Here is a 16,631-nt window from a genome sequence, read left to right as displayed (position 1 = left end):
TTGCTAGTGCACAGCTCAAAAATAAAAATCTCCTTCAAAACTTTAGATTTTGAATAGCAGTTGCCAAACTTACCTGTCAGAGTACACTATCTCAGAGTCCACAGTGGGAAAAAGGAGGCATTTCAAGGACCTAATCTGCACACATTACCTGTGTCCATTGCTGCCTCTTACACACTAGAAAGTGCCATTGTGCAAAATGTGCTTTTCTGATTTATGTCTAGCATTACTGATGCTTTCTTGAAAGAGTCTTTATATCCTGGACACAAAGTTTTCTACCTAAGAAGGAAAAAATGTTTTTTAAGTTTATCAAGAAAATAATTTTCCTGTTAATGACTACGGTTGGCACTCTGGGGAACATTTCTATCTTTGTGAATTATATGTTCAGTTGGTGGGGAGGCCCTGAGAAGAAACCCATACACCTTATTCTCATCCACTTGGCTTTTACAAACATCATACTCCTCCTTGTAAAAGGACTGCCAAAGACAATAGCAGCTTTTGGTTTGAGAAACTTCCTAGATGATGTAGGCTGTAAGATCCTCATTTACCTGTCAAGGGTGGCCCGTGGCCTCTCCATCTGCACCAGCAGTCTCCTCACTGTGGTCCAGGCCATCATCATCAGTCCTAGAGCATCTGGGTGGAGGAGGCTCAGACCAAAGTCTGCATGGCATATCCTTCCACTCTTTTTTTTCTTTTGGGTACTCAATGCTTTAATAAGTATGAACCTAATCCACTCTATCACAAGTATAAACCTGAATATATCACAGCTTAAGAGTGAAGACAACTATTGTTATTTTATGCTAGAAAGTCAGAAAACAAAGTGGCTTGTACTCCCTCTCATGGTCCTGAGAGATGCAGTGTTTCAGGGAGCCATGGGAGGGGCCAGTGGCTACATGGTATCTCTTCTCTACATGCACCACCAGCAGGTCCTCTACCTTCAGAAAGCCAAGCTTCTCTACAGAACTCCCCCTGAGCTGAGAGCTGCCCAGAGTGTCCTCCTTCTGATGCTCTGTTTTCTTGTCTTTTATTGGATCAATTGTGCTTTTTCTCTATTTTTAAGTCTCTCTTTACAATACAATTCCTTGATGATAAATATCCAAGAAATTATGATCCTTGGTTATGCAACCTTTAGCCCTCTTGTTTTGATTCACAGGGATGGACTTCTGGCTGAGTGTTGGCATGCTCAGTGAGAGAATTCAATAAATTATCTCTCTTATTCATCTGTTAATGAGTGTGAAAAAACTTTCAGTTCTATAATATTGTGAGTAAGACAAAATCCCACAAAACAGTTTAAGCATGTGTTTATTTGTCAGACAATCTTCCTGGTAACTCAAGCCTTGTGTGGAGAGGGAGGGAGACTTTAGCAAATTATAGTTGATAAAGAAACCTCATTCTTTATATTGCCACCCTTGTGAAGGGACTTTATTGTTTTTTAGCTTTTTTATATTTGTATTCATTTCTTGTGTATGAATAGTTTGTCTGCATTATGTATGTGTAACTTGTGCATGCCTGGTGCCTCTAGAAGCTGGATGAGACCATCAAATACCCTGTTACTGACTGGAGTAAGACTTATGGTTCTGAACCAAAATGTGGTTGCTAGAAACTGAACCCGGATCCTCAGTGAAACCAGCTACTGCTCTTAAGTGAACCATCTCTTAAGCACTGAGAAAATGACTTTAATCAGAATTTGTAAAATTGCCTTTTATATTACCATGACTGGAAGCATGAAGATGAATTTGGTAAATTTTATCAAAATTTATAGTGATTTAATCCTGTTAGTCCAAGAAATTCCATATCTTGTACCCGATGCTGTGCTTGCTAAGTATTTGTATTATGAAGGTGTTGGGGATTCATCAAAGTGTCTTAAGATTGCATCCATAGAAAAGATTTTACAGAACTTCAAAAGAATGATATGTACTGTGCAGTCAATCACTAGATGACCAATGCACCAGTCACAACACTTGAATGAACTGAAAAGTGTAATTGGTGTTGTATTGGTGAACATTCTCTGCAGGAAAAAAACATTGTATATATAGGACAAACATTTCATTACTCAACATTGAAACGTGAGGCAACGTAGATCCACATAAAACCTGAGGAAGTTTAAAGAGAAATAAAGGGTTCCAAACATACACACAAACAAATGGAGTCCAATATGGCTTCTTGGTGACTGCCTTTTGTTGGGTCGGCTGGGTGACAGCAGAAAACAGAGGTGTGGTTCCTTTAAGAGGCAGCTTCCTGGCTGGGTGCTAGTGGCAAACATGGGCATGGCTCTTTCAAGAGGCCTGCTCCTGGATGCTGACCTGGGGTTAATGAGCAGCTAGGCAGCAGCATGGCCCAACAACTTCCCAGAGCCGGGGCAGTAAATGTGGCTCCCTCCAGTCCCTTGGCCATGAAGCCAGGCTCTCAGGGAACCAAGAGGGGAGGAGCCAGCTGCCAATGCCATGAGCCAAGGAATGCACTGAGCTGAGCAGTGCCAGGTAGCTAACATGGCAGTTTAAGATTGGTCTCATGCAACCAAAGAACAATACAGATGCTCAGTAAAGCCAGATCCAGATGAAAAAAAAAAACTCTAAATGGGTTACAGTGTATTTAAAAATATACATAGGCTTGGGAGAGAAAAGAGAAAAGATATATATACAGTCATATAATAAAAAGTAGTTTAAAAATTATAAAGTCTTAAAAAAGAAGTTCAGTGTAGCTGAAGTTTTCCTGGTTCTGCCCGGCTCCCACTGCCCTGTGGCCGCTTAGACCCAAGTAAACACACAGAGGCTTTTATTAATCAAAACTGCTCAGCCTTTGGCTCAGGCTAACTATTGATGAGCTCTTACACTGAAGTTAACCCATAATTCTTATTTATGTTTAGCGATGTGGTTTGCTACCTTTTCTCAGTTCTACCTTCACATCTTGCTTCCTCTGTGTCTGCCTGGCAACCTCGAACTCTTCCCAGAATTCTCTTCTCTGCTTCTCCTTCCTATACTTCCTGCCTAGCTAGTGGCCAATCAGCATTTTATTTATTAAATAATCAGAAAAACACATTCACATAATACAGAGTGATATCCACAGCAGTAAAGTAAAATAAATAAATAAATAAATAAATAAATAAATAAATAAATAAATAAATAAATAAAAATAAATAAGCCACATAAAAATGGTAACTACACAGAGTCTGGATCCTGCGTTTTATTGTGTTTTCTTTAGAATTTCTGATTGCTAATGAAGGAATAACAGCTACTAAGATGCATTGGATTATGAAAACTGCTGGAGTAAGCCAACCTATATATTTTCATAACATCTTGACTTCAAAATGGAAATAAAAATGTTACTTTGGGAAGAGGTTATGCTTTTATTTCCACAGGAAGTGAGAGGCTGTGGATTCATTTCAGGTTCATATGGATCAATTAATTGGGAAGACCTTCTAAAAATCCTGACTACAGACATAAAGAAATAAACATAGAAAACCTACAAAACAAATAATGTATATTTTAGTTCCTCAAATATAAAGCAAAAAAAAAAACTTCTTTGGCTAATGTGTGCATAATGCATTGTCTATACTTGTATTAATGCAGATACATATGATACTTTTAAAAGTTTATGTATTTTCAGAGCAAGGGGACCAGACACCACTAAAAAACAGATGGCCCAGGTGGTCAAGCATCTCAAAATGCCTCTGTTACAGTCTCCTCAGAATTCTGCACTCAAAACAGCTTTAAGACTGCTGGCTTACATGGTCCAGCCTCACATACTATTGTAGCCATGACCTAACAATGATCCTTATTTTCTCAGAGTTCCCCCAAAGATACCAGTGCAAACAGACAACAGGAAGTAGTCTAGAGAATGAAGCCCACATTCCCAAGAGATGGAGTATGGGTGGGTTTTGGTTATTCAGTGGATTATAAAAATTTTCATTGTTTAGGAGGGTTGGTTACAAGTTGTTATTGGTTATAGTCAGAAAAAAGCTAAACAAATAGTTAAATTCAAAGATCTCTTTCTAATGGAAAAAAGGGACATTATATAGGAATAATAAAGGAGAAGGTGTAGATTATTGAAATTACTTTAATCCTAAAAAAAAAAACTCTACATCTCAAAATACTTTACATTATTATGGATTTTGGTACATTACTACAAAATTTAACGCTAATTTTGTTATATTGTATATATGTTTCTATTCTTGTTTGGGGTATTGTGTTTATGGAGCTCATTTAAAATGTAATGTATAATTAAGAAATATAGATTAATATTCATCTACCATAGTCAAACTTATAGTCATGTTAGGTATGTTTTCAAGGTCATACAGAGATATATTTAGATAGATAGTCTTCAAACACGTCAAAGACCAACAGAATGTGGCATTAAATATGTTTAATAACTTATGACTTTTCATGACAATGAGACAGATACATCTGCTCCTGACAGCGGCAATTTGTTTCTAGAGAGGATGATGGGCATCAAAGAAACTGCATATGGAGTTTGTTTTCTTTATGGCAAAAGCTAGCCATTTGGGCAAAGAAACTGCCTCTGCATCAACTATGGACAGTATGCTGTCTGTTGTTTGTTTTCGCTCTTTTGGGGGTCCTGCCACCTGTGTCACAAAGAAGTCACACACAGAGGCTTAGTCTTACTTACAAATGCTCAGCTTTAGTTTGGCTTGTTTCTTGCCACTTTTCCTGACTTTAAATTATCCCAGCTACCTTTTGCCTCTGGACTTTTTACCTTTTCCTTACTTCTGTAATCTTATTTTGCTTCTTACTCTGTGGCTGGCTGTGTGCCTGAGTAGTCTAGCCCCTAATGTCATCTTTCTTTTCTTGCTCGTCCTTCTACTTTTTTTCCTCCCAGATTTCTCTTTCTATTTATCTTCTGTACCTGCTGGCCCCGCCTATTTCTCCTGCCCTGCTATTGGCCAATCAATTTCTTATTAGACCATCAGATGTTTTAGACAGGCACAGTAACACAGTTTCACAGAGTTAAACAAATGAAACATAAATAAATGTAACACACCTTAAAATAATATTCTCCAACATTTCTCCCTTTTGGTGTAAATAGAAAGAAAAGTTTTCGCTTTAACATAGTAAAATTATATGCAACAAAAGCAGTTGTCAAGTAAGAATTACATTTACAATATTCTATTTGTAGTTAGCATATTCAGAGAAAATACTGGATTATCTATCCTATCTTAATGAATCCAAAGTTTTACACTTAATTTACTTTCTATCATAACTAAGGAAAACTGCAACCATAACTGTCTAGCCTTAACTCCATCAAAGACCCCAGAAGGATAATATTATTTCAGTAAACAAAAAGTACATTGCAAGCAACTTCCAAAGCTCTAGAAATGACATCTGACTGTCTGGACATCACTCAAAGTTCCTTCTGCAACCTTGGGGAAACCATCTTCAGCCTACAGGCCTAGAGTATCAGGCAAACTTATCAGTGAAGCAGGAAATGTAAAGGACTGTCTTGTCTTGTATTGGAAAAGTTCATCAGTTGTTTTTCTCTGTGTCCAGCAGAATATCTGGCAGACTCTTCTTGAAGCACGAATTTTGAAAGACTGTCCTACCTTCTTTTGGCAAAGTTCATCGGCTTTTTTTTCCTGTGTGCCTTGCATGTCCAGTCTGCACAGCACATTGTCAGCAGTCAAAGACAAGAACAGATTCTTTGCTCAGTGGCTAACCTTGCCACAATGAAAGCAAACTCCCTAAGGAGTTTCTTCAATGCTCATCATCTTCTCTGAAGTAAATTGGGGCCATCAGGTGTGGATGTGTCTTATTGTCATGAAAAACTTTAAGTTAACAAAACATTTTAAATGACATATTTTATAGGTCTTTGAAGTATTTGAAGACCAGCTATCTAAAATATATTTATTTAACCTAGAAAATATACCTAACATATCTACAGATTTGATTGTTATAAATGACTACTGACTTATGTTTCTCGACTATCCTATATAGTTTATAACAATACTTAAAAAAAAACTAGAACTTTACCTTACATTTTTAAATGAACTGCATAGGTACAATACCATAAACAAGAGTAGAGACATATATACAATATGTGGCAACAAAAATACCTTAAATTGTATCTATAAAAAATCCTTTAAGCCGGGTGGTGGTGGCGCACGCCTTTAATCCCAGCACTCGGGAGGCAGAGGCAGGCGGATCTCTGTGAGTTCGAGGCCAGCCTGGGCTACCAAGTGAGATCCAGGAAAGGCGCAAAGCTACACAAGAGAAACCCTGTCTCGGAAAAAAAAAAAAAAAAATCCTTTAAACAAAAGTAGAAACATATATATGATACTTTAAAACAAAAAAAGACCTTAAATTTTTATCAGTATAAGAAAGTCCAAACCAATAGAAAATATTTGAGATTAATAGTTGTTTTTTAATTTAAAGTAGATTCAATAATCTACCTTTTTCCCTTATCATTCCTGTATTTCCCTAAATTATAATAAATATCCATAACCCATCAAATAACCAAAGACCACACACCTCCCAACTCTTGGGAATGTGAGCATAGTTTTCTCTATACTGGTTCCTGTTGTCTATGGATGAAACATCTTTAGGGTACCAGAGAGAAAATTTTGAGATAATGACCAGGTCTTGGGAAGATCAGCAGTAAACTTTGCTGATAGACATCACCTGTCAATATTCAAGAGGTCTCACCTGATCAAACCTGATCCATATTAACTCTGAAGGAATCCACAGCCTCTCATCTCCTGTGGAAACAAAAGCAAAATATCTTCTCCAATGCATTTTTTATTTGAAAAATACATTTTTTTTAACTTTTTTAAAGTTAAGACATCCCTAAAGCATCTAGATTAGTTCAATTTAGCAGTCCAGCTCACACTCCCACATTTCCTAGCAGCTTTCTTTTGCTTCTCAACAATCAATAAATTCAAAATCAACACAATGACATACAGGATCCAGGATCCCTATGTATTTCCCATCTCTGTGTGGCTTATTATTTTTTATATTGCTTTACTTCTCCCTTAAATTTATAAATATACTTTTTCTCTTTTCTTAAGCCTATGAACATTGTTAAACACACTGTAACCTGTCTATAGGTTTTTCCATTTGGACCTCTTATATTGTATATCTTCAGCCTTTTTTGACTATGTGAGCAGAGCTTTAAACTGCGAACCTACACCTAGATCTTCTGCACATGGATCTCAGCTGGCCCTGCCTGCTTCTCAGTTTGTGAAAGCCAAGAGTGAAACAGACAGTTGGAGGTTTGCCTAACCAGGAACTGCATTCAACCTTCCTAGAGCTCTAAAATGCTGATGCTTGTTTTGTTCCTACTTAACATACTGGCTGCTGAAGTGCTTGCCAGCAGGCAGAAACTCTTAAAGGAGCCGTATCCCGCCCCCCCCCCCCCCAGCCTCTTAACTTTCTTAAGCCCTATATGGAAATTCAACCATAGTGGGCTCCAAAATGTTGTTTTTGTTGTTGCTCTTTTATGGGGTCTGGCACCCAGCTCACAAATAAATCACACACAGAGGCTTAGTCTTACTTATAAATGCCCAGCCTTAGCTTGGCTTGTTTCTTGCCAGCTTTTTCTGACCTTAAATTATCCCAGCTCTCTTTTGCCTCTAGGCTCTTTTTCTTACTTCTGTAACCTTACTTTGTTTCTTACTCTGTGGATGGTTGAGTGGTTGCCTGACTTGCCTCTAATGTCCTCCTCCTTTTCTTGTTTTTTTTTCCCCTCCCAAATTTCTCCTTCTATCTATCCTCTCTGCCTGTCAGCTCTGCCTATTTCTTTTGCCTTGCTATTAGCTGTTCAGTTCCTTATTAGACCATCAGTTGTTTTAGAAAGGCACAGGAACACAATGTCACAAAGTTAAACAAATGCAACACAAACAAATGTAACATACCTTAAAATAATATTCTCCAACAGCTGTTCAAACTAGACAACCAGGGCACAAGAAAGGCAGCTGTCAAACTTTGCCAAGACAAGGTAGGACAGTCTTTCAAAATTTGCTTCTTCTCAAAAATGTCTGTCTAATATCCTAGGCCTGTAGCCAGAGTTAAATGCCCCAAGATTAGAGAAGAACTTTGGGTGATTGTCCAGGCAGCCAGATGTCATTGTCATTAGGTAACATTACACACTTCTGGGGTCTTTGAGGGAATTAAACACTAAATAATTGGACTTAAATTTTTCCTTAGTTATAATTAAAAGGTAACTTAGATTTAAAACTTTAGACTCACAAAGATAAGATATATAGTATTTTCTCTAAATATGCCATATACAAATGGACTGGATATTGTAACTATAATTCTTACTTGATAACTATTTTTGTTGTATATTATTTTACCATGTTAAAGGTAAAACCTTCATTTTAATTAGACAAAAAGAGGGAAATATGGAATAGTCTTTTAAACTATGTGAATGTATGTCATTGTGATTGGTTTAATAAAGAAGCTGACTGGCCAATAGTTGGATAGGTAGAGGTCAGGTGGGACTGGCAGCCAAAAAGAGAGCATGTAGAAGAAGGGGAGGAGTCTCGGGAGTTGTGAATAGATGCAGATGAAGCAGGAGATGAAGTTTCTCTTCTCAGAAAAGATACTGAGCCTCATGGAAGAGCCTAAATAATAGGGGTTAATTTAAATGTAAAAGCTGGCAATAAGCCTGAGTTATTGGCTGAGCATCTATAATTAATAATAAGCCTCTGTGTGTGTAATTGGGGAGCTGCTGGCAGGAAAGAGCTGATCAGCAGACTAGACAGAAAACTCTGCCCACATCTAACAATTGTACAATTTTATTTTCAATGATTATATCCACAACTATTTTTCAGATGTGTTTCATCTGACTAAAATCTCTGTAACAGTTTGGGTTTTGGGTGCAATGTGGCTCTACTTACTTTACCATGATAAACAGGTTTCTTTTTTTCTTGATTGCACTCTATGTACAAAATAATTAAGTAAGCAACGTGTGAGTATTGTATTGTGCTATACCTTATTAATTAGGGTGTTTTTCTAAGATAAAGATTTATTTTTATTATGTGTATGTGCCTGTGTGAGTGTATGCCACATTTGTACAGGTACCCACCAGGCCAGAAGAGGGCACTGGGTCCCGAGGAGCAAGAGCTACAGGCAGTCATGAGTCCTAAATATGAGGAGTGTTGGGTGAGGAACCAATATCCTTTGTAAGAGGAGTTGGTGTCTTTTCACATTTCTCATGTAAATGTGACTTGTTTGTAGGTGGCATCCATTGCTTCTCTTGGTCTCACACTCTTCTGTTACAGCCATTTTCTAGAAACTGACATAAAGTGCCCGATTAATGAACACTTTCTCAGTGTGTAATTTGACCCCAAAGGAAGGCCCTGCCTCCCATCCCCCATGAGACTTGAACTGTCTCATTAACAGTACCATAAGGCAAGCTTCTTCTCTGCTGTTCTGTGTACACCATTGCTGAGGTTGTAGGCAAGCCCTTTGGGCTCAGCACAGCAAGGAGACCTTGAAACCCTTCAGTTCACTCCAGTGTAGTGCTAGCCTCCTTTGTGACAAGTTCTTACTATTTATCTCTGGGTAGTTTCTAAGCTACAATCTGTCTGCTGTAGTCTCCCTGGTGCTGGAAATGTGGACTTGCATTACCAGTGTGGTAAGGGCAGTCATTTTTTGTCAAGCTATAAGTCTGTTTGGAGAAGTGTTGCTTTTTCTTTGTTTGCTTTTATATTTATTTTATTTTATTTTTTTGAGACAGGGTCTCACTGTTTCACCGTGGCTGATAGAAATGGCCATGTAGACTCTAAAGCAATGATGTAATATTAACTAGGAAGCAGAAGAGAAAGGGTTCAGATTGGCTTTCCAAGTATTTAGAATATATGCAAACCTGGGGGACCAAAACTCATAGTTTCCTCTACGCTAACATACTGTCCCGTATAAATACGCCTATATGGGAGATATGGTGGTGGAGTTCTCAGGTGGGAAACAGAAATTCCTCCCCATCTAGAAATCAGAAAATCAACTTGATCTGACAGAGATCACAGTGACCCAGTTATTAACAAAGTTGAGGGAAAAGATATGGGTATGACCAGAAGAAAACTAAAAACAGACTGCAGAAATTTTCCTAATCCCATGACAATACACAACAGCAAGTTATTCTTCTTCCTCTAATCTACCTTCAAAAGCATCCACACATATAGAACAAATCCAGGCTTCCCTTAGAGGTCAGGAATCAAAACTCAGACCTCGTGGTCAAGGGCCACCCACAGCTCCTCGAGGGCACTCTCCTGGCTACACACAGCAGATTATTTGATTTTTTCAACAAGAGACTTTTTGGGATATCTTTGCGTGGTTCAGTTTTAATTGTTTGATCATAAATGGAAAAATTATGCAGCTTGACATACTATTGAAAGCTAAAATGCCATTTAATACTAAAGCGCAGAATCAGTTTGAGGTTCAACTCTAACCCAGGAAACATCAAAGCTCTGGAGCAAAGACACACAAGTTGGAAGGAGAAAGGCTACCCTGGAAGTCATCTTGCTCACCAAAGGGGAGACAGCAGGGAAAACGGAATCAAACTAAATGGACAGAGAGATGGCTCAGCAAGGAAAAGAGCTTGCTGCCCAGCCTGACAGCCTGGGTTCCTTCCCAGAACCACGGTAGAAAGACAGAGCCAGTTCCTGGGTATTGACCTCCAGTATACACACACACACACATAGTGCATGTATGTGCCTATGTGTATACACACACACACACACACACGTACATAAAATGAGTCAATGTTTTAAAAGAAATAAAATCTGAGACACAGTAGAAGTTGCAACACCTGTAGACTTGGAGATGTTAAAGAACTTGAAGAAAGAGATTCCCCAAGTGTCTGCAAATAGGCCATAGTTAAGATGCATTGATTTATTCCCTGGCATTTGGAATTGCATGATGGTAATATGATAGGATGAAACAGAATCAAATACGATAAATGAAATAATGAAAATAAGATAACTCCACAAGTAAAGAAAAAATTTAGGTTGTCTTCAGCCATCTTGAGCGTGACCATGAGCAGAGTAAACAAGGATTCAATTTGATTTTTCCACTATGGGGCTCAAACAGCATGGTTAGAAAATTTAGATATTTGTTCTGTGTTGCAGAATATTTCTTTACATTGTGTGAGTATGTGTCACTGTGATTGGTTTAATAAAGAGCTAAATGACCAATAGCTAGTCAGGAAAAGGTTAGGTGGGACTTCTGAGTACAGAAAAGACTCAGAGAGGAAGTAGGTTGGAGTTGCCAGCCAGATTCAGAGGAAGCAGGACATGCAGAAAGAGAGGTAAAAGCCACAAGCCACATGACAGCATGTAGATTAATAGAAATGGGTTAATTTAAATTATAAGTGCTAGTTAGAAACAAGCCTAAGCTAAGGCCAAGCATTCATAATTCATAAGAAGTCTTCATGTCATTGTTTGTGAGTTGGCTAGTGGGACAGAGAAAGACTTGTTACAGTTCTGTAATAGAAATGTGTTCTGAATAAGAATGGCCCTCACAGGCTCACGTATTTGATTGGTTAGTCAACATGGCAGGACACTATTTGAGCAGGATTAGGAGCTGTGGCCTTATTGGTAGAAATGTGTCACAGGGGTGAGCTTGGAGATTTCGAAAGCCCACACCTGGCCCAATCTTCATCTCTTCTCTCTCGGTGTGTCTTTCTGTCTCTGTCTCACTGTCTCTGTCTCTCCCTCTGCCTCCAGATTAGGAGGTAACTCTCAGCTTCTGCTCCAGTGCCGGGAGTGCCACCATGCTTCCACCTTGCCCCCCAAATGGTGATAATGGACTAACCCTCTAAAACTGTAAACACCCCCAGTTAAATGTTTCCTTTTAGAAGAGCTGCCTTGCTCATGGTGTCTTGTCATACAACCTCTCAACTCATACATTAAAATGCAATAAATTATCAACATTCACTTTATTATTGCACTTCCTTAATAGAGACAATTGTTATCCATTATAAGTGGTTTGGAAAGAGAGATCTACTAGAAGAAACTGGAGCCAGAGATATTGGATTCAAATTTCACTTTTGCACTTTCTATTTATTTATCTAGGCTTTGTGTGTGTGTGTGTGTGTGTGTGTGTGTGTGTGTGTGTGTGTGTGTGTGTGTGTTTACAGCTGGTGCTGGGATAAATGCAGAACCTTGTATTGCACATATTAAACACAGAATTATATATCTCAACCTCCAAGTCACCTTTTAAAAAGCTTTTAAGAAGACATATTTACATTGTGAGTGTCTCTGTATGGATGCCCACCTGTCATGGTATGTATGGAGGCCAGAGGACAGTTTTTAAGGAGTCAGTTTTCTCCTTCTACCGGGTGGTGCTGGATATTGAACTCAAGTCCTCAGGTTTGGCAGCAGGTTCCTCTACCCTGAGTCATCTGATGGCCCTGTGTCTCTTCTTACACTGAAAGGCTACTGCTAATTATGTAAAAAAAAAAAAGGCTATAATAGTACTGAATTTATGTTGATAAAATAAGATGATATTATATAAAATGAAGGTCCTTATTTATAAGGTATACAAAATAAAATCTTAAAGTTAAAATGAATTTTACTTTAAATTAGCCTCATTACACCATAATTAAACTCATAGGAAGACAGAGGAAATATGATTGACAAACGATGATGATTATAAAACGTACTCTCTGCAATTTGTCTAGTTATGGGGTATTGCAGTAACCACTGCCCACTTCAGAGAGAAGCCTCTGTGACTAAAGCTTATGGCAGCAGCAGCAATCTATGGGCACAAATGGGAGTTTCCAGAACTCAATTTGTAATTTGACACCCATCACGTCCATTTTGCAGAACAACAGCTGCACCTTTCCTGCTGGAGCTGTGGGCATCCCACCCACCTCTGCCACAGGCTTCGGACCAGGTTTACCGCGTCAGATGTGAATTCCTTCCTGTACATGGGATTTCAAGTCCAACCAGAAAGTGTCTGGTTACTTCCACATCAGTCATGCCTTGATCGCAGCAGTGGGCATGTACTGCGTATCGGGTTGCTAGTGTAGCATGCATGGTCTGCAGATATGGACAAATGGGGCCACAGAAACAGGATATCCACATGTAGAAGAAAAGAGCTAGGTCTATATAGCCCGCCTTTCACAAGAACTGACTCTCAGTGGACCAAAGACCTTAATGTGAGACAAGGAACTAAAAAGTGTCAGAGGAAATGTAGACAAAGACATTCAAGATCTAAACATAGGCAAGGCTGTTCTCAATGAGACTCCAGTTGTTCAGGAAACAAGACAAATGTTAAATGGGAATTTAGGAACTTAAAAATCTTCTGTACTACAAAACGGTAGTTAATCAAGTGAAAGACAGACTACAGACAGAGAAAACTTTGGCAAGCCAAGCATTTGACTGCTTTGTCTGTTTAGAGGGTATGGTCCTTAGTGCCCGAATCTCTGCTGCCAGCCCCAACTCTGCAAATCTGCCTTCCTGAGATAGTCATTAAGTTTTCCATGGAGGACTAGGAGTCCTGATGGTCAGAAGAGTATTCATCTCTGAGACACTCCTTCACATAGCCCAGGTCTCTCTTGCTTTGGTGTCAGTGGCAATCCCTGGATGACATTTCACTGGATGCTTGGGGAGGTCTGAGTCACTGCTGTTCTGTTCCATGTCTGTTGTACAGCTCTGCTTGGTGGCATCATCGTTCATGTCCGTCATCCAGGCCAGAAGACATTCTTCACATTGGTCACCTTAAAGACACATTATCTTCTCCCTAACACTCTTCTTATTCTTGCTTTTATCACCAGCTTTTGCCTCAGTCACAGGAACCCACTTCATAAGAACATGTCACCAATGGTCACTCACTTTTTATCTGTTTGTGCACTTTCTCAGCTTTCATGACCTTCTTGACATCACCTCCGGTCAGGATCTCCTTCCGGGCTGGAACCTAGCTATGTGACAAAGTTCTCACTGAGCTAGAAACCCTGGGATGCACACCGTGGTCCTGCTTGTGCTCCGTGGCAGCTACAGTCACATCCATCCAAGTATTTGGTGACCAATCTCTCAGGTCTTCCATGTGTCTGGACTCATCTTGTGTTTACTCTTACCAAATTGATGCGTTGGAACCGAGCAATGCCAGACAACTACTATCTTGAGATTGTAGTATGGAAGGAGTTAGCTTCTTTCTGGTCAGCAAGCTCATCTCAGATAAAGGATATCCCCGTCTTACAGGGTGGCACTGAAAATTCATAAACCCTAGTTGGGGAGGCTGCTCAGTGGCTAAGGTGCTTTCCTTGCAAGCTTGAGTGCTAACTCACTCAAATGCCTGGTGGGGTGGCAGCCTGCCTGTAATTCCAGCCTTGGAAGCCAGGGGCAGGCTAGCCCTAGAGGAAGCTGAGTAATGAGATTAACTATTTTGGTGAGCTCTGTGTTTGCCTGAAAGATCCTGACTCAGTAAAATGGAAGATGGAGGATGATTCCTGACACCAACCTCAGTCTCATGCATGCAGGTGAGCACAAATGTGCATGCACATCACACACACACACACACACACACACACACACACACACACACACACACGCCGATCCAATCATAAAGATATGCAGGCATACACATGAAAAATGGAAACTGCTGTCCTTAAGGAAATTAGGAAACAAACTGACAAAGCCAAAGAAACCAAGCACAAGGATTTCTCTCCCCCTCCCCACTGCTGTGGCAATGTTACGATGTGTAAAACAGGAAGAAAATGCAGGAAGGTGCATGTCATCAGAGCCCTGTGAACCCTCTGGGGTGCGGGGGGCAAGTTCCTCCTCTGAGAGTCCCAGGGCTTCAACCTTCCCCATCTGCAAGACTGGGAATGACTCCTGGGCAATTGTTATTTCTTTGGGTTTATTGTATCATGTAGATGAATTTCTAAATGGTCTTATTAAATAAAAACACAGAGCCAAATATAGGGGTGAAAGCCTTAGAGCAGAGAAATAGGAAAAGCCACCAGCCAACCTTACCTCACCAACTCAGCAGCTTTCAAATGGCACAACTTCCTGTCTATCCGCGTCTTTATTGCCTTGCTGTTCTGCCCTCTCATTGGCTCTCTTAGCCCAGCTACTTCACTTCCTCTTCCTACACAGCTCTATCACTTTCTGTCTGTCTGTACAGACCTCCAGGTCTCTATGGTTGGCACTGGGGTTAAAGGCATGTGTCACCAGACTTGGCTCTGTTTCCTAGTGTGGCCTTGAACACATAGAGACCCAGTCTGCTAAGTGATAGGATTAAGGGCAGGTGCTTGCACTGCCTTACTTTTGTGTTTACTTAAAATGGCTTGCTATTTCCTCCGATCTCCAGGCAAACTTTATTTATTAACATACAAATAAAATATCACCACATTTCAGCACAAATAAAATATCACCACAGTATCAATACTATGATAGTGAAATAGAAGGGACAAATGTCTCTCTTTAAAATATCTGCTCTCCTGCCTGGACAGTTACATTCTGACACCTTTTTTTCTGTTGTTCTTCTGCTCAAGGTTCCTGGAAGAGCCCATGACAAAAAGGAAGTGCTGGGGTATTTCCCTTCATGATAACCATAAATGTGGACAACTGTTACTCGTTTCTTCTTAATTTGCAGTTCTAGCTCCCTGGCAACAGAATCACCTCCAGTTCTTTCCCCAAGGGAGCAAGAGATCTAAAGCTGTGTGATGGGTGGGCACAGCAGGGTGGGAGGCGGGTAAGGATCTGTCCTTTCAGCTTTCTAGACTCCTTGAGTAGGGCTTAGATTGCCTAGAATGAATTTTGTAAAAAATAATGCAAACTTACTTTTAATAGACTTGATTAAGTTAATGATTTGATATGTTAGAACATTAAGACACAACAATCAGTATTATACACACACACACACACACACACATATATATATATATATTGGAGAAATGTGTGTAAACAGTAACTGATAACCGGTTTGTCATCATTCAGCAATAACAACATTCCTCCTCATCAGGACAAAGGGGCTGAGAAGAGCAGAGCCAAGTTTTTTCTAACATTTAGCATTATACAAGCTTATATCAAGGTAGTAAAAGGTTTCAAGTTTAGTGTCAAAGGAGGTTTAGGGAGGCAATGGGGTGACTTATTGTTTGAGGGTAAGAAGTTTATACTAGAGTTAATAACACTGAGGACAGACAGCAGCACGCAGGGGCTCTGAAGCAAGATCTGTCTCACAAGCACATGGCCTCTCCTCACCTCCACTATTTTGTTTTCCTTCTCTGGCTTTGGGGAAAAAATAGATACTAATTTCTCCAGCGTTTTCCCCAGTGCTAAGGAGAAGCAAAATGTCCCATGACAGGGATGGAGGAATAGGAAGCAGATGGTAAGAATCTGAGTTCTACCTGCCTAGAAACCCTGAACTAGTCTTAAGATTGTGCAGTGCTAGATTCTTAAGGAAAGAAAATTTATTATTATAATATTTAATTTAATGTTGTGATACTGTAGGACATTTAGGCAAATGGCAGTTTGGTGGGGAATGCCTGTAATACCAGCATTTGGAATTCCAAAGTATCTCAAGGTCAGCCTGTGCTATGCACTGACTGCCAGGTCAGCCTATGCTACATAGTGAGCATTAGGTCCCCCAGCTCTAAAATTCACCATGGAAAAGTAGCTTACAATATACATACCTTTAGCTCATAGAGAATATGTGTAAACGTAATTCCCAAGCTTC

General features: G+C 39.6%; 1 protein-coding gene across 1 annotated transcript; it reads left to right on the top strand.

Moving 5' to 3' along the window:
- Positions 1 to 154: 154 nt before the first annotated feature.
- LOC102904129 (vomeronasal type-1 receptor 4-like) lies at positions 155 to 1,187 on the top strand. Its single transcript, XM_006998688.4, has one exon. It carries the CDS (start codon positions 291 to 293, stop codon positions 1,185 to 1,187), a length of 897 nt encoding a protein of 298 aa, XP_006998750.2. The 5' UTR covers positions 155 to 290.
- Positions 1,188 to 16,631: the final 15,444 nt, after the last annotated feature.

Source organism: Peromyscus maniculatus, chromosome 5 (genome assembly GCF_049852395.1).
Source record: "Peromyscus maniculatus bairdii isolate BWxNUB_F1_BW_parent chromosome 5, HU_Pman_BW_mat_3.1, whole genome shotgun sequence".
In the NCBI taxonomy this organism is placed as follows: Eukaryota; Metazoa; Chordata; class Mammalia; order Rodentia; family Cricetidae; genus Peromyscus; species Peromyscus maniculatus.
The sequence above is the reverse complement of the archived record's forward strand: the minus strand, read 5'-3'. Positions and strand labels throughout refer to the sequence as shown.